Source organism: Anopheles marshallii, chromosome X (genome assembly GCF_943734725.1).
Source record: "Anopheles marshallii chromosome X, idAnoMarsDA_429_01, whole genome shotgun sequence".
Classification (NCBI taxonomy): domain Eukaryota; kingdom Metazoa; phylum Arthropoda; class Insecta; order Diptera; family Culicidae; genus Anopheles; species Anopheles marshallii.
The window spans coordinates 18,377,652-18,400,802 of NC_071325.1; the positions used below are offsets into that span (position 1 = coordinate 18,377,652).

Genomic DNA, 23,151 nt, shown 5'->3' on the forward strand with positions numbered 1-23,151 from the left:
CCTACAAACAAGGATCTTATTGTTCTAGCCTTACCGGTTGTCTAGTTTGGGTTTTACCTCGGAACAATGGACTGGTTGTATTCGTCGTGTCCAGGCAAAACTTCCCAACTAGCAATTTGTTTAGTACCCTTTTTTTGCCTAGGTGGCGCTATTTAGTGTCTTGGCTATTTGCGATGCTCTGGTCGCCACAGTGTAAACGGTTTTACTACAAGTTCTTAATACACGTGTTGTCGTTACGAGGCGTTTCAGCAGAAGAGAGTTGCTCTGGTCGTCTACAAACGCTACAGATTTTGCAGCAGCAGATAGCCCAACAACAGCAGCAGATGGCGAAACAGCAGCAAAGTATTTACCAAATACTGTGCCAGGGTGTAACGAATCAATGCGCGGTTGCGTTTCAACCGGAACAAATGATAGATTCGCTAGCTAGGAGCATCGATAAGCTCCGGTATGATGATGAAGGTGGTGTTACGTTCCGTGCGTGGTATGCGAGACATAAGGAGTTATTCCAGTCTAACAACTAACCAGTCTGTTTGATACACGAGAGTCTTTGCTTAGCATAAGTTTTAAGTGTTTGCAAATCTCTAAAAAGCGTAACGAAGATCATTTAACCTATTCCTGTCGATTGAACAAAGTGGATTTTGAGCAAAGCAAGCTCACGGAAGAGGAATTTAAGTGGCTGATGTTTGTCTGTGGTCTTAAGTTGAAGCATGATGTTGAGTTCCGTACAAGGCTTTCGCGTCAAAGGCAAACGAAACGTCAACAAACACGCAATCCAACTCGCTCTGAATTAATCGATCTATTGTGGTAAGAAATCACCAATTTTTCTCTTAATTTTTGTGCTACAAAGTCTGTAACTATCGTCAGTTAACTGAACAGTTAAAGTGTTGTGCCGCTAGCTCGGAATATCTACGAAAACTACGTTTTCAATAGTTGCAGTCAAGGCGTTGCTTTGTTCTACTTCTTTGCAATGGCAATCAATTGCTCGTACTGCAACACACCCAACAAAGTTGACGCTTTGAGTATCTGTTGCAGCTACTGTGAGCATATTTTTCACTCTGGTTGCACAAATATTCCGGAAGTATTTCTGCTAGGCGTTAATCAGCAACCTGATCTACACTGAAGTTGTCCTGCCTGCACCGCCGTAATTATGAACCCACGAAGCAAATCAATTAAGGACACGGGGCTGCAAGTAGGTTTCCAAGCTGCCTTAACCGCAGCTGTTGACACTATGAAGTCCATCATTTTGCAAACTCTCATTACTGAACTACGATCTGGATTTGCTGCAACAAAAAGAACTGTTTCGTCGCCCCCTTGCCACGAAAATGTGCAGTCACGCAAGATACGCATATTTCAGGACGATGAACATGTTGCTACGAATGATAAAGCTACAGATTACGCAGACGTTGTCATCAACACCAATTCAACATAATCATCTGTCATCGGCACTAACACTAATTCAACGGCATCATCACTAATCGTTGCCAAACAGAATCTCAACACCAAACGCATATGGATACACTTGTCCGGACTAGAAAACACCGTTACCGCCGATCATGTTGTCTCGTCAGTGGTTGAACTGCTGGGAACGAAAGATGTGATCGCATTCAGCCTACTGCGAAAGGGCACCGATCCCAATACAGTACGATCGCGATCTTTCAAAGTTAGAATTTCCGCTACATTCCGTTATAATGCCCTTAACCCCAGTAATTGGCCGGCTGGTCTGTATGTAAGAGATTTTATATTCGACGATCGGCATGCTAATTCGAAACCGACAAACACAAACGCTACTACCAGGACATTCAACATGCAGCACACACCACGGCAAATGGAATTCCGACGACTACACGCACCGAGCACCATTCGCACGCCAGCATCCACCACTAACACACAGAACAAGAACGACGCACTGTCAAAGACAAATCAACCCACACTAGAGCACTTCTTTCGTAAATAAAGTTTGTGTTTCGAAAACAATACAAATGCCACTTGATGTTGATCATACGACGTTAAAACTAGCACAAAACTGCGATTCGCAGTCTATCATGCTTTATTACCAAAACGCACGTGGACTTAACACTAAGCTGCATGAATTTTTCCTCGCTGTTTTTCTGCACGATTACGATATCATCGCATTAACGGAGACTTGGTTGGACACTTCTACACCATCTGGCTTATTCTTCGATAACAATTACTCTGTTTATCACACAGATCGCAACACAACAAACAGCACTCGCTCTCTCGGCGGCGGTGTTCTCACTGCTGTATCGAACCCCGTATGTATCCCGTCTCTGTTACGCTCAAACGGACTCGCTAGAGTGTGTATGGGTGAAAATTTCTCCAGCCAAAGGTTTTTCTATGTTGGGAATGTTTACCTACCACCGGATAAAAGTGCAGATTTAAATACGTTATCACGTTTATCGTCATCGATCGACAATATTGCTTACCTAATGAGACCGGATGACAAGATGATTTTACTCGGTGATTTTAACCAGCCACACATCACATGGTCTGATTTCCACCCGAACGACTCACATGCACACAAAACATTCGTGGACATAGTAAATATGTATCTTTTGCTGCAATTGAATACAATAACTAACACGCGGGGACGTATTCTAGACCTAGTGCTTGTTAATCAAAACGCGGCCAACTCGACAACTGTACATGAACCTGTGCCTGAAGAGTTTTTACTCGCTGCTGACTCACATCATCCACCGCTAGTGATGCATTTGCTTTCCTCGCAGCCTTTGAGATCGAACACTCCAGCACACTTATTCGGCAGATTGAATTTCAGACAGGCTAATTTTGATAACATAAATGATGCTATATATAACGCGAACTGGGACTTCCTGTACTACTCTGCTTTGACAATAGATGAGATCGTAAACGCATTTAATGCAACGCTCACGCGAATTATATACGATAACGTGCCTTGTTGCAAGCCTTCGCGCAGCCCTCCTTGGTCTAACCGAACTCTAAAACGACTCAAAAGAGATCGTAAACAGGCTCAGAAACGGCTACATCGTAACCCCAGCATACCAAACCGACAAGAAGCTCGGCTCGCTCTCCACACTTACAGGGTGTACAATAGGCATCTGTATCACTTATACATATCTCGCGTTCAGCGTGGTCTTCGATCGAGTCCAGCTAGTTTCTGGTCCTTCATGAAAGCCAAACATAATAACAGCTCCAGGCCCTTTTTTTTTATTCAATAAGAACGGCCAGGCCGTATTGCTTAAGCTCCAGGCCCACATCAATACAAAGGAAGAACTGCTACTAGCGATGTTGATATTTGCGAAACATTCGCCAAAAGATTTTGCGATGTTTACCAACCGCCAACAACAGACTCCACATTTATCAATCACGCCATCAGCAACGTCCCTCAAGGCTGTATCGACTTACAGGACCTCAACTTGAATGAAAATTCAGTTAAAATAGCACTGGTGAAACTAAAAACTCCTAACAAACCAGGTCCAGATGGCATACCGGCAGAAGTATTGAAATCTTGTGCAGATGCTCTCTGTCCAATATTGCTACAAATATTCAAGCTGTCTATCGCAAATGAGATTGTTCCTGCGATTTGGAAAACATCATGGATGGTACCGTTGTACGAGTACCGTATAAGAAACGAGGCAAGCATCTCGCTACCAGTTACAGGGGTATTACTTCCTTATGCGCATGCATGAAAGTTTTGAAGATAATGGTTCACGAGTCGATCCTGCGTGCTTCAGCCGGCTACATCGCGAAAGAACAACACGGTTTTATACTCAAGCGTTCCACCTCGACAAATTTGGTGAGATTTGTATCTGAGTGTGCGAACTGTATGGACCAGGGTATACAGATGGATTGTATCTATACAGACCCAAAGGCAGCCTTCGATAGTATATCCCATGAAATACTACTCCGTAAGATCCATGTGTTAGGGTTCTCCATTAAAATCACGGCATGGTTAAGCTCATACCTCCTTAACCGCACATATCGCGTTTAGTTTGGCCAACATACCTCTCGTCCTTTCACCAGCACTTCAGGGGTTCCACAAGGAAGCAATCTGGCACCGCTTCTATTCATTCTGTTTGTCAACGATCTGTATTCTGTGTTACCCGGCGGTTCCTACCTTCTCTACGCCGATGACGTGAAACTGTTTATGCCTGTAAAAACTACCGACGACTGTGAGAGACTAAAGCATGCTGTTACTGTTTTCAACCTATGGTACGTACAGAATTTATTGACGGTTTGTACGGAAGTGCTTTGTGATGTCTTTCACTCGGACGCGCTCACCTGTAAGGTACGACTATCAGATAAACGGAGTCAGTGTAGCAAGAACTAAAGAAATGCGTAACCTAGGCGTTTTGATTGACGATAAGCTGACTTTTAACCATCACTATGACAACGTTCTTAACCGCGGAAATAGAACATTAGGTTTACTGTTTAAATCGACGAGGGACTTTAATGACCCACATTGTCTAAAATCTCTGTATTGTTCGTTGGTTCGCCCGTTGATAGAATACTGTTCAATTGTGACTTGTCCGTATACTATTATATCTATAAGAAGACTTGAGACAATACAAAAAATGTTTACAAGATACGCCATTAGAAAGTTAGGTTGGGCAGACGGATTCTTGATACCACACTACAAACAGCGTTGCCTTCTTCTGGGCATAGAAACATTAGAAGTCAGGCTCAATAGAGCTCAGGTTTATTGCAGGACTACTACTATTTCGTTTGCTGCCCCGTGATCGGTATCTAGACACCGACAAATGTTGCACGAACCTCGCGCTAACACAGTGTACGGTACTAACGCCCCACTTAAAGCCATGAATAGGCGATTCAATTAATGTTCGTGTCAGTTCGATTTTACGATGTCCCAATTTAAAAGTTCTTTGTGTTTATGAATGGTGGATGGATTGGTGGATGAATTATTTAATAAACATTAAACATTAAACATTAAACATTAAAAGCTTTTGGCGCGTATTGAGGATAAGGCTGTAAGCACACTTCAGCAGTTGTCAGCGGAGTGCAACAGGTTAGTGCACCTCAAACGGGATAGTGCAATGATCGAATCTCCAACGCAAGACAGTGTACTAGCCGTCCAGTCGAGAAGACAGCAATTTCAACGAATGCAGCCGAGACATTTTATGAATTCAAATTTGCCTTGTTGGTCATGTGGAGACAATCATTGGGCACGCAATTGTCCATATCGTTCAAGCAAATTTGTTAAGTGTAACCGGATGGGTCACAAAACGAGCTATTGCTACAAGCAGCGGAAACCAGATAGGAGAGAAAAGCTAAATTATCTTCATGGCTACGGGAGGAATACTAATAGAGGCGCTTCACGAGTACTGTAAGAGTTCAGAGTGTACCATCCAGAAGAAGATATGTTGAGGTTAAGCTCAATGGAGCACCAATACGCCTTCAGCGCGACACAGGGTCGGACATTTCTATAATCGATGAATGCACATGGAAGCGTATAGGGAGTCCCAGGTTAACTGCAACGTCGATCATAGCAAAAACTGCTTCCGGAACGGGACTTTACCTCAAAGGCGAATTTTTGTGCGAGGCCAAATTGAATGATATTACGGCGGAAGCAATAATCAGGGTGACGAAGCAAAATCTGCTATTGTGCGGGGCAGATCAGTTCGATGTGTTAAGTCTATAGTCAGCGCCCATCGACAGTTTTTGTTGTTATATAGAGGGCTCGTTTACAAAGCAGCAGGATACGCATCATCGTTTTCCACAAGTGTTCCAAGGAACGGGACTATGCACGAAGGCAAATGTTAAGCCTGTAGTGAAGGACAATTGCCAGCCAGCGTATGCGATGCAGGAGTTAGTGGAAAAAGAGCTGAAACGCCTGGAAGAACTTGGTGTAATAACCCCGATAAGGCAATCGATTTGGGTTGCTCTAATATTAGTGGTTAGGAAAGCAAGCGGGGCTATAAGAATATACGGTAATTATTCTACAGGGTTGAATGATGCGCTACAGCCCTATGACTACCCATTACCGCTTCCTGAGGTTATATTTGCACGTTTAGCCAATTGCAGTGTTTTTAGTAAACTGGATTTATCAAACACATTTCTACAGGTGGAGATTGATCCTCAATACCGATCTGTGCTAGCTATTAATACGCACAGAGGTCTGTATAGCTATAATAGGCTACCACCTTGTCTGAAGATGCGCACCAGCTGCGTTTCAGAAGGTCATGGATGAAATGTTAGCTGGCTTGAACGGAGTATTTGGATACCTGGATGATATAGTTGTGGCGCATGCACATTAGGCAATCATAATATTGTAGTAAAATAAAACATAGGTATATTATAGTAGAATTAAAGTAGAATTACGGAAGGTAGGATTACAGAATTATTATAGCAGAACTATGGATATGTACTTGGAACGAAGCAGTTCTGATTGGTAGAAGAAAAGCAGTATAGGTTAGAATAGGATAAATGAATAGTTAATGATAAGGATAGGATAAATTAACATTAGAAGTTACATAGGAAGTAAATAAGGTAAGCTAGGATTAGTTGATTAAGGAATTGGTCTAAATAGCGGTTTAGGATAAAGCTAAAGTCAGATTTATTTTATCGTACTAAGGGGAAACGCTGCCCGAGCAACATTCAAAGGGAAAACGCTGCGCTAGTAAAAATGTGAAATATAAAAGAATACAAGTGAAAAGCTAAACTGGTGACTCTTTTAGTTTAGCTTTAATACGTAATATCACATAGTGATTGGCGGGTCAACAGTGCAGGAACATGATAAGAACCTAGAAGATGTTCTAAACCGCATGAGTCAATACGGATTCACTATTACGTCTGAAAAATGCGCATTCAATGTGAAGCAAATTAACTACTAGACCATGTGATTAAAGGTTTGAGACCAGACCCAGCGAAGATTGAGGCTATACTTAAGCTCCCCGAGCCTAGAGATGTCACCGGAGTTCGTGCATTTTTGGGAGCCGTGAATTACTATGGAAGGTTTGATACCCTCTTGATAACCTTTTAAAGGCAGATAAGCAATTTTGCTATTATTTTTTCCATTACAAAATTCCATAAGATGATTTTTGGCCGGTGTTTCCATTTACAAATTTACGGATTTACATTTACGGATCATAAACCGTTATTATGTATCTTTGGATCCAGGAAATGAATTCCGGTTTATACCGCAAATCGCTTGCAGTATTTCGCCCTTACATTGTTAGCCTACGATTTTGACATCCAGTATGTGCGGTCGGAAGAATTTGGAGGTGCAGATGTGTTATCGCGCCTGATTGAACAACATAATAAGCCGGTGCCGGAATGCATAATCGCAAGTATCGTGACTCATAATGATAAGGCCTACGTGGCAGTTAGTGCACTCAAAGTTTTTCCACTTTCTTTCCGTGAAGTCAGCGAAGCTACACAACGCGATGTCGTGCTGTGCAGAGTATGTGATTATATCGTCAATGGTTGGCCGAATAATAAGGGTTATAATGTGGAGTTTGCTGATTTGTAATGCCGAAAGGAAAGTTTAAGTATTATAAAAGACTGTGTACTTTTTGGAGAGAGGGTGGTGATACCTAGACATCTACAGAAGCGATGTTTGTTCCAGTTGCATAAGGGACACCCTGGAATTGTACGAATGAAAGCGATTGCACGTAGTTATGTTTACTGGCCAAAGATGGATTTGGATATTGCTGAGACTGTTGCCACCTGTATGCCGTGCCAGTTGGCGTCTAAATCACCTCCTAGAGTAGAATCGTCGGCTTGGCCGAAACCGCTAGGTCCGTGGCATAGGATACATATAGATTATGCCGGGCCTATTGAAGGAGTATATTTCCTTGTGATTGTAGATGCATTGTCTAAATGGCCAGAAATAGTTTAAACCACAACTACATCAGCAGCTGCGAGGGTTGCTATTTTACGTGGCATATTTGCCAGATATTTACACTCGTAAGTGATAATGGTACACAATTTGTCAGAGAAGCCTTTGAGGATTTTTAAAACGTTAGGGAATAGCACATATAACTACGGCTCCATATTATCCGCAGTATTCCTCTTAAAAAATACATAGTACATACAACATACATACATATGTAGAACTGGTAACTACTGAGAGCGGTATGCTGCAGATGAGTTTAGATACCCTTAGGCTATACTTAGTTTAAATTGATGTAAATATGTGTGATGTATAATGTACTGTATATAATAATTAATTATTAAATTAGTTATTAAAAATTAATTAATTTAAAAATAAATTAATTAATTAATAAGGAAAAAATTTCACAGCATAAAAAAAATCCGCAGATTTACGGACAGGCTGAACGTTTTGTGGACACATTCAAGAGAGCCTTAAAGAAAATAAGAGTAGCTGATGTAATGGTAGAGGAAGCTATTGATATCTTTACGCAAAAGAGTTTTTTAAATAGGAGACAACATTTTAGCAAAAGTGCACGCAGGCAATAAGTATAAGTGGATCCCTGGGAAACTTATAAAACGTATAGGCAATGTTAAGTATGAGGTACAAACAGCGAGGTAATCTACACAGACGGCATGTTAATCAGTTGCGCAGGCGCACAATATCTAACCGTCCAAGGGAACCAAGTGATATTAAATTGCCGCTTGATGTTTTATTGGCTAAGTGGAAGTTGCCTGAGCAGAACAGCCCTTCACAAGTTTTAACAGCTAGGCCACTGACCCCGATGTTAGTTAATGCTAACTTAAGTTAAGCCTAACGTCCGATCCGAGTTGATCTGAAACATCAAACGAGACTTGCGCGAGAGTTTCAAGGTAGACCAATCTTTGCTTGGTCGATCCGACCAACGGCGGATCTCGTATCCGGTTTGTTCCCGCAGCAACACAGTGTATCATTTGAGCAGGGGGAATTAAATTTTTTTTTGAATATATCATTCATTTCATTGCTGTTTTGAGACAATTCATAGATGTTTTAGAGACAATAAGCCACTATTTCTCCATCAAAGCTGATTTTTTCTAACTGGGCAAAGATTATGCGCAAAATCTAGCATCAAAGAGAATTTAGTTGATTCACGATCGTTGATAGTTTTCTTCATAAAGACACCGCAGGGGACAGTATATGTTATATGTACCGAGCGAAATGATAAGTGAAATATTAAGATGCGCACACGAGCGTTTACCTACTTTGTTTGGCCATTTGCAGTAAAAACAACGACGGCAGAAGAAGTAATTAACAAATTAAAGACAATTGCGAATACATTTTGACATCCTAGAAGAATTGTGTCTGATAGAGGTACTGCGTTCACTTCGAAAATGTTTGAGAACTATTGTGCGGAAAATAATATGGAAATGGAATTACTGGAAATGGAATTATAAGATTGTGGAATTACAGGTGTTCCGTGAGTAAACGGGCAATGTGTCGCCTAAGTTAATGCAATTATATCACTTGCGCAAATTATGGATGTTAGGTTTATGTCAAATTATAGTTATGTTTATGTCAAATAAATTATAATTATAGTAAATAATTAAAGCTAGACAGATGTTCGTTTGTATTTGTTAGCCTGATAGTATATCATAGAGAAGATCGTGATTGGTAAGGTTGGTTGTTGGATTGTTGTGGTTGTTGAATTGGTTGTAAGGTGAAATAGGGTAGAATAGGATAGGGTACATAAAGATAGGGATAGTCTTTAAACAATACGAACAGCCTGGCCTATTGTTATTGCTATATATAACTATATAACTATTGCTTATAACTATAGGGGTAGCTTAATCTAAGATACAACTCATATTCATTTGAAGACATTTCCTTCTCAACAGTGAAAGGTCACCTTATCCCGGGTGTACTCGGTCGACTTGTCGTAGATCACGACATCCCATCAAGTGTAGAAGAATTAGTGGAGCAGTTTACTCGTACCTGCTTGGTAAAAAGGTGTGAGTCCTTGGGACTAGGCACAAGCGGCACGAAGGAAGAGCTAGCAGGCAGGATAATAGAGCATAGTGAAGGGGCAGATCAAGACACCACTGGGATGTGTGATTATTTGGATGCGATAGCAGGGTCCAGCATGACGGCGCATGCGAACGTAGATCGTGAGGCCCGGGGCGTGTCCATCTCCTTCAAAGATGTGCAGGACTATTTGCCTACTTTTTCCGGAACGGAAGACGAGTTTGAAACGAGTAGCAAACTGTTCAAATGGCGCGACCTGCACAAGCTGGTCTACGCCAAGCGCGTCCTGGTAGGCGCAGCCAAGGCTTTTGTGAAAAGCATCCCAGAAGTTTGTTCGTGGGATGAACTGAAGTGTGCGCTCGTAGACGAATTTGAAGAAAAGGTGTCCAGCGCAAGTGTTCACGAATCGTTGCGTAAACGAAAGAAAAAGGCGGAAGAAACATACACCGAGTATATTTATGCTATGTGTGAATTAGGCAAAATGGGACATGTTGACGAAGAATCCCTATGTGAGTATGTAGTGCAGGGAATTGACGATAAACCTTCAAATAAAGCGTGTTTGATTGGTACGAACACTGTAAAAGAGCTGAAAAGTCAAATAAAAACGTATGAAAAATTGACCGCGCTGATCCGAGAACAGTAATCGAAACGACCGGGTACTGCTAAGAACCCAGAAGGAAACAAACAACAGACGCCAACTATTAGTGTGAAATGCCGTAAATGCGGGAAAACGGGGCATTTCGCAAAAGATTGTCCGAACAAAGCAGATGGACCTGTGTGTTTTGGGTGCGGCAAGCCAGGCCACCGTGCTAGGGAGTGCAGTGAAAAATCTAGTGCTTCGGGGAACGCGAACCTAATCAGTGGTGATAAAGGAGGAACGGTCACCATGAAGATCGTAGAAAAAGAGTTGATCACTCTTTTTGACACCGGAAGCCAGTATAACCTCTTGTCAGAAGGTGCTCAAAAGGCTATCGGTTGTTTGAGCGTCACACCCACCGAAATGTGGTTTAACGGATTCGGAGGAAAGCGAACCGCAGCTTTGGGCACAGTGAAATCGAAAGTGACAATCAATAACGACGATTATCCGGAAATTGAATTTTACATTGTTCCCACTTGCAGCATGAGCTATAACGCAGTGCTTGGGAGAGAGGCGTTGAAAGTGATGGACGCTACCATAACACAACACGGGATAGAAGTACGCCCCAAAAAGAATAAGGAAGAGGAGCGTGATAGTGACGTGTTTGTGTGTGAAACGGACCAAATAACGGTTCCACCTAAATTTCGTGAAGAAATCGCTAGTGTGGTGAACCAATACGAGGAAACGCGGTGTGAAGACAATTGTCCAGAGAGTCCGGTGAAATTAACAATAGTGCCCAACGAGCGTATGATTCCTTTTCGACACTCACCAAGCCGATTGGCATACCCAGAAGAAAAAGCGGTGGACGAACAGGTGGAAGAATGGAGAGTGAAAGGAATTGTACGAAATTCATCCTCGGACTTTGCTAGTCGTGTGGTCGTAGTGAAGAAAAAGAATGGTAGCAATTGTGTGTGTGTAGATTTTGGGAAACTGAACAGTATGATTCTAAAGGATGGATTCCCGATTCCAATAATCGACGATGTTTTGCAAAAACTTCAAGTGTTTATGCGTTTTGTGAACTTTGTTTTTCGGAACCTGATAAACGAAAATGTGATGGAAACCTACATGGATGATTTGATAGTGTTCGCGAAGACAGAGGAGGATTGTTTACGCAAAACTAAAAGAGTGTTGGAGACGGCAGCTGCACATGGGCTCGTGGTGAATTGGAAAAAATGTAAGTTCATGCAGTCCTCGGTACAGTTTTTAGGACATAACATAGAAAACGGAACGATTTCACCGAGTTCTGAGAAAATCAAGGCTGTTACTAAGTTTAGTGTTTCGAAAAACGTAAAAGCAGTCCAAGCCTTCTTGGGGCTGACGGGTTTTTTTCGGAAGTTTGTGAATAACTACGCACAGATTGCGCGTCCACTCACCAATCTGTTGCGTAACGGCGTGGAGTTTAAAATGGAGAAACAAGAGTTGGATGCGTTCGAGCAACTAAAGCAGCTACTGGCAAGTGAACAGGTGTTGCGGCTGTACCAGAGAGAAGCGGAAACAGAGCTCCACACTGACGCATCGAAAGAAGGATATGGTGCGGTTTTGCTTCAACGCTACGATGGTAAGTTTCACCCTGTATTCTTCTGGAGCAAGAAGACAACGGATGCAGAGGCACGAAAACACAGTTATGTTTTGGAAGCTAAGGCGGTGTATCTTGCGATCAAGAAGTTTCGTCATTACTTACTAGGTGTTCAGTTTAAGCTGGTAATGGATTGTAGTGCGTTTAAGCAAACGCTTCAGAAACTGGAAGTTCCACGAGAAGTGTTACCGTGGGTAGTTTACTTGCAAGATTTTTCTTTTGAGACAGAACACAGATCTGGGACCAGGCTCAAACATGTTGACTGTTTAAGTCGTTATCCGCTGCGTGTAATGATCGTAGGGAGCGAAGTAACAGCGCAAATACGAGATGGGCAAAGAAAAGATGAGATGATAAAAGCGGTATGCGAAATACTTGCTAAGCAACCATATGGATCTATATATATAAGCTCAAAGGAGGTCTATTGTATCATACAGTTGAAGGAATTGATTTGATAGTAATTCCAAAAGGAATGGAAAGAGAACGAATTGTGAATGAGCATAACAATGGGCATTTTGGTGTACAGAAAACTATACACAGCCTAAAACAAAAATACTGGATACCTCATGTAGAACAGAAAACCAGACGAATTATTGATAACTGCGTGAGATGCATTATTTACAACAAAAAAGTAGGGCTCAAAGAAGGATATTTACACCCTATCGAAAAGGGAGATAGACCGTTGCAGACGTTGCACGTAGATTATGTAGGGCCAATGGATGCGACTAACAAAAGATACAAATATGTTCTAACCATAGTCGACGCATTTTCGAAATTTGTGTGGTTGTATCCCACAAAAACAACAAGTGCTGAGGAAACAGTTAAGAAATTAGAATGTTGGTCCACCATATTCGGAAATCCAGAGCGAATAGTTAGTGATAGAGGGACAGCTTTCACTTCATTACTCTTTGCGGAAAATATGGCCTTGTAGGGGACTATAAACAAGGCGTCAGGAAAGGCCGAATGTAAGGCGAAATTTTTGACAGGTGTACGAGCGAGAGTAGGAGAAAGAGAAGCAACGATGTGACGATGGATTATAAAACGTGGAATTTGGGTAATAAAATTGAGAAGTTGCGATCACGTAGCGGCAGCAAGACGTTCGTTGTCCAGTTGTCGTTATTTCATCATCCAGATCCGAAAACTACTCCTTTACATATATATAAGACGATATAAGACGATATTGGCCCACATGCCCTCCTCAAGGTAACATGTGGTAATTGGTCAATATTTCTTCAATTTGACTTCTTCTCGTTTACGCATATATATTATTTGTCATCCAACAAGTTGAACAACAAATATTAATCAACACCTGCACCTCAGTACACGTTAGTTGCGTATGTGTTTTGTTTTGACAGGTTTTGCGATTTGTAAAGAAGAAGAAGAAGAAGAAGAAGAAGAAAGAATCACGTAAAATATTCACAAGGAACTACACCGCACAAAACGACACGAAAAGGAGCAGTTTTGCTATTCATTGTAGCAATTTAGAAAACCTAGAAAAGCAGTATCCTACATCAACAGAAGTTATAATAAAATGGCGGAAATACTAAAAGTCAAGCAAACATTTGCGATCGCTTATCAGCGCCAACAGCGCCAACTAAATTGTCCGGCTACGAGTAAACAGCGGTATACAGCGATTATCGGCAGGAATATACGATTTAATAACTATGCCTTTACCTATTTATTCACCATAAATTTATAAATTTATAAGGATAAATTTGACACTTAGCCATTTTGTTGCGGATGGTTTTAGCACCAATGGGAAACAATAATGTAGATTTAAAGTGTTGTATTATAAAAAAAAGAAAATCACAAAATTAGTGCATTTCCCGATGGTTTGCGGTCAAAGAGGACGAAGGCGCGTCCTTCGGCCCTATTTATGCCTTTTTTCCTGCTTCGTCGCCATCGCAATCGTGGTTATAATGATGGTGGACACTGTCACCATCCATCCATCCTCCTAATCTTAGAATCCTACAACAGCGCAACTGTTGTAGGGTAACACTGCTAACTCAATACGTAAACAACGCGTTGTGCTCGCATTCACAACATTCTCCCCACCAGTGTAACGCTCCCGTGCGTTACACTATCCTAACGTTTGTTTACTTCTGATTCGTACAATCTGTCAAAACCTACGCGGCCTACTATTCGCTTATCCTGCTGTTCCCACGTCCAAAACCGCAATTTTTGTCGCTGGTCTTTCCAAAATACCATTGGCCGTTTGTACTCTCGCCCGCCTAACCTGATCATCCTTGGCGCGGGTCACCTCGAGTACGCGTCCCATAGGCCAGGTATTCCGAGGTAAGTTCCCATCCACAATCAACACTACGTCTCCCACCTTGATCGGTGGCACCGGGTGGAACCATTTTGTCCTGCGTGTGAGTGTTGGCAAATATTCCGCTATCCACCGCTTCCAAAAGATATCCGCGTTCACTTGCACAGCACCCCAAGACGTCCGTATGGCTGTCGGCGAATCGTCGAAGCAGACGGCCGGCTTACTCCCGTCGGGGCTTCCCAGTAGTAGGTGGTTTGGCGTTATTGGGCAGTCGGATTCCTCGTCGAGTGGTACGTAGGTCAGCGGTCTAGAGTTGATCATCATCTCCACTTCAGCCAATGTTGATATCAAGATTTCATCCGTAGGGAGACGTGGTAGATCAAAACCGCTCAAGATTTTCTTCACTGACTGCACGAGACGTTCCCAGCTTCCGCCGAAATGGGGTGCCGCCGGCGGGTTGAACTTCCACTTCAGCTCCGGACCGCTGAATCTTAACTTCAGCGCGTTCTCGTCTACATCCTTCAAGGCGACCTTAAGCTCTTTCGCCGCACCAACAAAATTAGTGCCTCGGTCGCTGATTATTTCCCGAGGGGAACCTCTTCTTGCGATGAACCGCCGAATCGCTAAAATACACGAAGCAGTCGTTAGTGCGTGTGCTACCTCTAAATGCACTGCTCTCGTCGTGAGGCAGGTGAACAGTGCTCCCCAGCGCTTCTCCGAGTGCCGCCCCACTACCACAAAAATTGGTCCGAAGTAATCCAGCCCAGTGTATGTAAATGCTCGCTGGCTTACTGCTACTCTCTGTCGGGGAATATCGCCCATTAAGGGTGGATTTGGTGCAGCATTTCTTATCTTGCAGTGCTGGCAACCACGTCGAACCCGGTTGAACTCCACCAGCACCTTCGGAATGTAATACCGTGTTCGGAGTTGGCCTACCACCGTACTATGGCTCTGATGGCAATATCGCTCGTGGAAGTCCCTGATGATCAGATCCGTGACGGGATGTCGCCTAGGTAAGATGATAGGCTTCCCCAGTGAAGCACCCAGTGGTGTATAATTATTCAACCTCCCCCGCATTCTTAAAATACCTCTTTCGTCGATTTCAGGAGATAATTTATACAGCGAGCTATCTGGTCCGATCACTCTCTTCCAAGGATGTTTCTGCTTCGCGCCACTGCTCAGCCGTCTGATGTCAGCGGCAAATCCATCCAACTGTACCCATATGTACAATGACCGCTCCGCAGCAAACAGCTCCTCCTGCGTCAGCGGCCCTCCAACTTTCTCTTCTCGCCTAACTCGTCGTTGCAGGTTCCCAATGTACCGGTGAATGTAGCCCACCGTTCGCAGCAACTTCTTCCATCGCGAGAAGTGGGTGAAATCAACTATAATGTTGACTACAGCGTGGTGTGATACGCTCTTGCGTATTTCCTCCGATGTTTCACCAGGATCGTTGTTATTAATTGGCCACTTTTCCTCCGCCTCCCACAGGAACTCTGGCCCGCGAAACCATCTGCTGGATGAGGTCAGGTCGGGATCTCCTTGCCATTTCGTTCCGTCATCTGCTACGTTGACCTTAGTGGAAAGCCATCGCCATTCATTAGTGTTTGTTATTTCGAACAATTCACTCACCCGGAAAGCGACGAATGTGCTAAACCGCCTATGGTCCGACCTAATCCAGCTCACAACGTTCCGTGAATCCGTCCAGAACATCCTTCTGTCGATCTTCAATCGATGTGTCTTGGTGATATGGTCCGCAAAACGTGCTCCTATTACAGCTGCTTGAAGCTCCAGCCGTGGTATGGACAGAAGCTTCAGTGGAGCAACCCGCGTCTTAGATCCAATCAGGGCGCACTCCACAACACCATTCTCTTCGAAGCGTAGGTAAGCAACCGCGGCCATCCCACTCTGGCTCGCATCGGTGAAAACATGTAGTTGCACGTTTGATTTATTCGCTGACGTTAGGGTTCGATAACACCTCCCGATTGTCAGCTTCTCTAATTCCGGCAATAATCCAACCCATCTTAACCATTTCCTTGCAGCTTCACCTTCGATTATTTTGTCCCAGTGTATGCCGGATCTACATAAATCCTGCAGGAGAACCTTGAGGAACATGAGGAAGTGGCCAATAAGCCCCAAGGGATCGTAGATCATCATAAGCGTACTTAGCACTTCGCGTCTTGATGGTAATCTACTACCTGCCAACAGCTTCTCGTCGATACGCGGATTTATACGAAAGGTAAATGTATCATCAGCCGTATTCCACCACATACCTAAGACTTTTTCGGTGTCTTGATTCGAGCTCATGTCGATGCATATATTGTTGTTGGCTCCCCACCGTAGCTTGTCCACAACTTCCTTCGCGTTAGACAACCAATTCCGGATCTCGAAACCGCCCTTCGAATGCACGAACCTCACGTTCTCCGCCAAAGCAACTGCCTCATCGACAGTTTCGACACTCGCCAACAAGTCGTCTACATAATGCTCGTACTTGATACATTCCGCTGCTCGGGGAAAGCGTTCAGCAAATCTATCCGCGTTGAGATTCTTTACGAAGTGAGCGGCCGCAGGCGAGCAAGCAGCGCCGAAAGTCATCACGGAAACGGCATATACGCTAGGTTCTCCATTCTGCTTGCTGCCATCGTCCCAGAAAATCATCTGGCTTCGTTGATCAACGGGATTCATGCGTACCTGGAAAAACATTTCTCGTATGTCTCCAGTTATGGCAATTCGATTCTCTCGAAATTTGTACAGCACCTGTACAAGCCCCACTAGTTGGTCCGGACCGGTAAGCAGGAATGTGTTTAAGCTCACCCCATGCACTTGCGCAGCGGCGTCAAACACCATACGCAACTTCCCGGGTTTATTAGGGTTGTAAACTGGGAAAATCGGCAAGTACCAGTCCCTATCCTTCCTCTCCATAATTTCTTCTTCCGGAACGCGCTGAATGTACCCTTTCTCTGCATACTCGTGCATCTTATTGTTGATCGCCCTCGCTAATTCCGGATTTTTGTCACATTTCCTTTTCAGGCACGCGTGACGTTTAAGAGCCATCTCGCGGCTGCATGGGAGGCGCACATCATCATACTTCCATAGTAAACTTGTTTCGTAGCGGTCTTCTAACAGGCGCGTTCCGGTATTTAGCAACTTGGTCGCACGTTCTTCTTCCTTCGAAACAAGTTTACTTGAAACGCTTACTCCAATCGAATCCAAAGAGAAGTATTCCTTTAACGCCATGTTCAGCTTCTGATCGCTTTTCCCATTACAGGTACACAAATGGAAATTATGATACGCCGTAGTACTTACGGAGGCAGGTGTGTAGCACGGACCAGACACTGTCCACCCGAGTCTCGTCTTAGCGGCGATCGGCTCGTTGAAACTCCCTTCCACGCAACGCAGCGGCTTACCCAGATGAATATCATTGACGCCGATCAGGATACGTGGTGTTGCATTCGTGTAGGGAACAATCGGGAGTCCCTTCAGATGTGGATATAACTCCACCAGCTTCCCGATCGATAACGTCTGCGCCGGCAGCGAGAGATCACGCAAGGTGTGCGCCTTCCGAATGTCGAACACCACTGCTCCTTGGTGCACACCCGAAATCCGCAGCTGAACTTCCCTCGAATTGGATTCGTCGCGCTGTGTATCGTCCGTCCACTTCAAACACAAAGGGTTCAACGTGCCCTCGATTCCCAATTCGTCAATCAGCCTACGATCAACAAATGTTGCCGAAGACCCTTCATCTAGGAATGCAAATGTTGTTATGGCAGTCTTCTCTCCGTGCACTACAACGGGAACATAGCGGAAAAGTGTGTTATTGTCATTGCCAACGTGAGAGTTCAGTGAATGAGTAGTTTGTGTGTTCTTGCGTGATAGTGGTTTTTGTTCCGTGTAATGTAACAGTTTGTGATGCGTTTCCGAACAACCGTCGGTACCACATCGAGTCCTTACGAAGCAAGTGCCCCTATGTGTTCCCAAGCACGTGACACATAGTTTGCGCCCTTGAATGTGCGATCGCCTCTCCCGCACCGTCATTTCCATAAACCGTGCACAATCGGCCAGTGTGCGGCAGGAATCGTGACACAGCGCACAATATGTTTTCCGCGTAGTGTTGTGTACGTTAACGTGCGCGTGTGCTTTTCTTACCGGTAGTGGCCGTGATGTTTCGGGTCGCGTCGTTGGCTCGAAGGTTTTCGGAGCGGCGCTCGCAGCCACCGCAATCTCTGAAAACCACTTGTCGAACTCCCTGATGGTTTCCCGCGACAGTTTGAGCTTGTAACGAGCCCACTCTAACCTGCGCTCGGCGGGAAGCTTCGTTACCAGTTCTCTTAGTAACGTGACGTTGCAGTCGTAGTCCTGCAGCCCCGAAACCTCTATCGTAGCGCACATTTTCCGCACCATTTTTCCAAACGCGGCTAGCGTCTCCAATCGTTCGGTCCGAACGGGGGGTAGCCTCCTCACCTTTTCCACCAGATCGTCCACTATGAGATCCGGTCTACCGTACTCAGTGCACAAAATCTCCATCACTTTGGCCAGACCATCCGGTAGCAGCATGATGTGGTCGACCGACTCCAGTGCTGGCCCCCGTAGGGCCTTTTGTAGGCGGATCAGGTTCTCATCATCACTAAACCCACAGAGAACAGTGGATCGCTGATACGTCGCGTAGAACAGTCCCCACTGCCCTACGTCTCCGGAGAAAACTGGAAGATCCTTCGGGATTGACCTCCGCGCTTCCTCTTGACTTGGCGTCAGACGGGACACGCGAACCTGCATCCCGGGATTCGGCGCCATTGTCGAATTCGGCCCCGGATTTTTCTCCTGCTTGAAATGCCGTTCAAGCCTTCCTTCACGGTGCATTTTAATGGAGTCTTCCACCGCACGCCTCCACTGCGCGTACTCTCGTTCTTGCGCCGCTGCTTGGTCCGCTGCCCATGTCGTGTCGTACTCCGGTGGACATCGGGTTGTTGCCGGGGTCAAAGGTTGATGACCTCGGGCGTCGTCCACCATCCCGCCATCGTACCGCAACGGTGCCGGAGCTCTGCGTGTTACCCACGCACCCGCGGTCGCAATTGGGGTCACCGGTGGATGACCCGAGCCGCCATTATTAATATCGTCGTCATGGTGACGACTCAACGGCGTCGTTCCGACGCGGCTCGTTTCCTGCAACCAGGCTGCCGTTTTAGCTACATACGTGCTTACCTGGCTGCTGCGGTCCGAAATTTCCTCTTCGAGCTCGATTTCGCGCAGCTCGATCTCCAGCTCCTTTCGGGCGTTTTCTAGTTTGAGCTGCTTTTTCTGCAGCTCGATTCGCCTTCTCCTTACCTCCAGGTCCTGGGGTAGAATGGCGGGTGACACATCCCCGTCCTTCGGTGGTTCCTCCACGACGCTCACACGCCTTCCCGACGGGTTTGCCGATGTGGTCGCCTGCTGCTCCGGCAGCTCTACGACTTCCTGGCAGCTAGTGTCCAATGCTCTGTCCATCACAACTTAACTTTACTTCACTTCGCGAATTACACTACTCCCGATGGCGAGATTTACATGCGCGCGCGTACCGTTCGATCGCGATCTTTACACGTACTACGTTTTCGACGATTTAAATACGTTTTTGAATGTACCGAACAAGTGAAAGTGATCTAATTTTGTGAAATGTTGCGGATGGTTTTAGCACCAATGGGAAACAATAATGTAGATTTAAAGTGTTGTATTATAAAAAAAAGAAAATCACAAAATTAGTGCATTTCCCGATGGTTTGCGGTCAAAGAGGACGAAGGCGCGTCCTTCGGCCCTATTTATGCCTTTTTTCCTGCTTCGTCGCCATCGCAATCGTGGTTATAATGATGGTGGACACTGTCACCATCCATCCATCCTCCTAATCTTAGAATCCTACAACAGCGCAACTGTTGTAGGGTAACACTGCTAACTCAATACGTAAACAACGCGTTGTGCTCGCATTCACAACACATTTCGTTTATAGTTCGTGTATGAGTTAACGTATCAAAACTACGTCGATATGTCATTCGAAAGCCACAAAAATATACAAAAAGTGAAAAAAATGTCAAGTGCAATGAATAAGGGGAACCCGCCCGAATTATGGAAGAGGATAACACAACAACTTGAGAACAATTCGATAGTGACGTTCTTGAGACAATTAAGAAGATTGTTGCCACAAAATGTCGCATATATCGCACCCTCATTTTTCTGGTAATCTTTTATAGCCACATACTTTTAGAATGCTGGCATAGGATGCCAAAACTATCAAAATTTTCAAGCAATGATTAGAAAATGCAGTTGCCTGGGATGGATCAATGGAGAAGCCCAGTATGTTACAATGATTAGGGGATGCCAGATACCCGTTCGGTACTAGGCGTGAAGGAGCACATCGATCTCGTTAGCTACATCAATTAGATCTAAACTAAACTCAGGACAAAGTTTGCAGGAAATAAAATACGCATAAAAAAGTAATCGCCAGAACACAACCATTTTTTTTTTTTATCAATTTTGAAGATTGCAATAATCGATGAATTGCCGTCGAAGGATGCACGGAGCTGATTTGTTCCGAAAAGTTGTATTAATATCACATTTACTTTGATTGTTAAAAAGCTATTACATTTCTAGTTTGAGGTAGTTATTTCAATACATTTTGTAAGACCGTGATAATGAGATTAGATTTCAAATTTTGGAAAATTTTATTCCTTTTCTCCGTTAAAAACAATAATCTGATAAACCAGAAATAACAGACATGAAAAAGTAGGCTGTTGTGCCAAGCAGAATCCATGTTACAAATATTGATAAAATAATGAGTGCCTAACGTAGATTATTTCTTTTTGGAATGTAACTTACCCAGCTGTTTAGATCCACTGGCATCTTTGAGAATGATATCCGTACCATCTTCACGCCGCCAAGTTACAATTGGTTCCGGATAACCTTTTGCTCTAATAGTAAAAGAAAAAAAAATATGTACATAGTTAAGGTAGTATTTTCCATTTAATTATTGAATTTTTATACCAAACAATAATATTTGAATTGCAATTTTTAATATTTATTCGTGTATTCGTTTGAACAGGGTTTCTTTTTTATATCAATAATTGCGGTCTAGCTACATTCTTTATAATTAATCGTTATAAACTATAACAAAAACAATGCTTTTGAAAAATAGAGTTTGAAAATAAAGCAACAGGCATGTTGTACAGTCGGGAATAGTTGGAAATACAGGAAGAATTTGATGTTTTGGGCTCAATAGCTAAGAACACAAAACCCTTTAAAAGATATTTATGTAGGATCTTAATCATACATGTCAAATATACGACCTACGAGGTTCCTATTCAGCTCGCGATGACATTTTCAACTATTGTCTGAATTAATCAGAAGTCTGTTTACAATATGAAAATGGAAGGTGGTAGAAATAACCCCGGTTGTTCTCACGAAACTATGTACATGATCAAATAAAAATCACTCAGCAGTGACTTACAGTGGCTTGCATCATTAATTTGGCACCGGTTTGTAAATCGTTGAAGAATTGTAAATTTTTCATTTCATATGCGATTATCTCGCGTTATCTTGTATAGTAAAAATTCACAAATTTACGAATGCTTTTGCGCCTTTAAAACTTTTAACAAAGCTAAAATAAGATTCATGCACGTCTGAACGAAATATTCCATTTCCAATTTTTTTTTAATCAGTAGCTTATTTTTGTTAAAAATCTTGCTCTTGGCTTTCTGTGACATTATTTACCCGTAGCTGGATAGTTAGTCCTGCGTACAGGGGATTGGTCCGGATGGAATTTTGGTACAATTCCTAACGGAACTGTCAAATTTATCGTGTAATATGTATGAGTAATAGTGGTACCTATCGCGAAACCAGTAGGTAATATTTTTCCACTAGTTTGGTTATATAGACCATAAACTTTTACCTACTCGAAATGGTATCGCGAACGAATTTCACGTACCGGTTGGTAAAAACATGTCCACCGGTATAATCACACATCTAGTAGTTTCTTCATCTGTCAAAAAATTTTAGGGTTTGTTAAAAACAACGACCGCAGTTAGCAGATGGAAAAGTGTTGTGTGTAGTAAAAGTGCGGGGTTAAAATGATGAACGTACTATTTTTCATGGAGGGTAATGGCGCCGGTCTTCATACGACAGGACCGGTCCAAAATCCCATAGGAACTAAACCTACCGTCCGTACGCAGGACTGACTATCCGGTACCGGGTAAATTAAGTCAAAGAAAACCAGAAATGGTAGACCTTTTCATTGTTGTTATGACGATAAAAATAATGGAGCTAAAAACCTACAGTCGAGCCTCAGTAATTGGGTCAATTTTGGTTGGGTTAGTCGATAGTTCTGCAGTGATGACAGAAAGAGGACGAACGATCACCGCAATAGGTAGGAGAAAGATAGCATGAACCAGCGTAAACAAATCTTGGATGAAAGTACGCGCTTGTGGGTTTCCGCGGAGGTGAAACTAGCCCGGCGGAAAAAAGTCGCTCATTTTGAGTGACAACACTCAATTTCCATGCGTTTCATGCCACTTTCACCTGTTGTCTCACTTCACATACCCACAAAATAGAATACCTCATTTGGGTCTCGCACACTACTTCGCTCTTGCTGAGTATAAAGCATGCAAAACATGCAAACACATGCAAAGATAGAGTGATTTCATGCAATGTTCATCGTGCCGCTCTTATTCTACGCATCACCGTTGCAATGTCAAATATCATTACAGGGTTAGAGGTCATGTTTATATGCGAAAAGCATTTTCACTTTTACAACCAAAAATCTATGTTCG

General features: G+C 43.5%; 1 protein-coding gene across 1 annotated transcript in view; it reads right to left on the minus strand.

The window, feature by feature from the left end:
* Window positions 1-23,151, minus strand: part of LOC128714578 (lachesin) — a 55,372-nt gene that overhangs the window by 2,380 nt on the left and 29,841 nt on the right. The window contains exon 5 of the mRNA XM_053809454.1: window positions 21,206-21,297. Within this exon, the coding sequence (XP_053665429.1) occupies window positions 21,206-21,297 (92 nt within the window). The remainder of the gene's footprint in view (window positions 1-21,205; window positions 21,298-23,151) is intronic.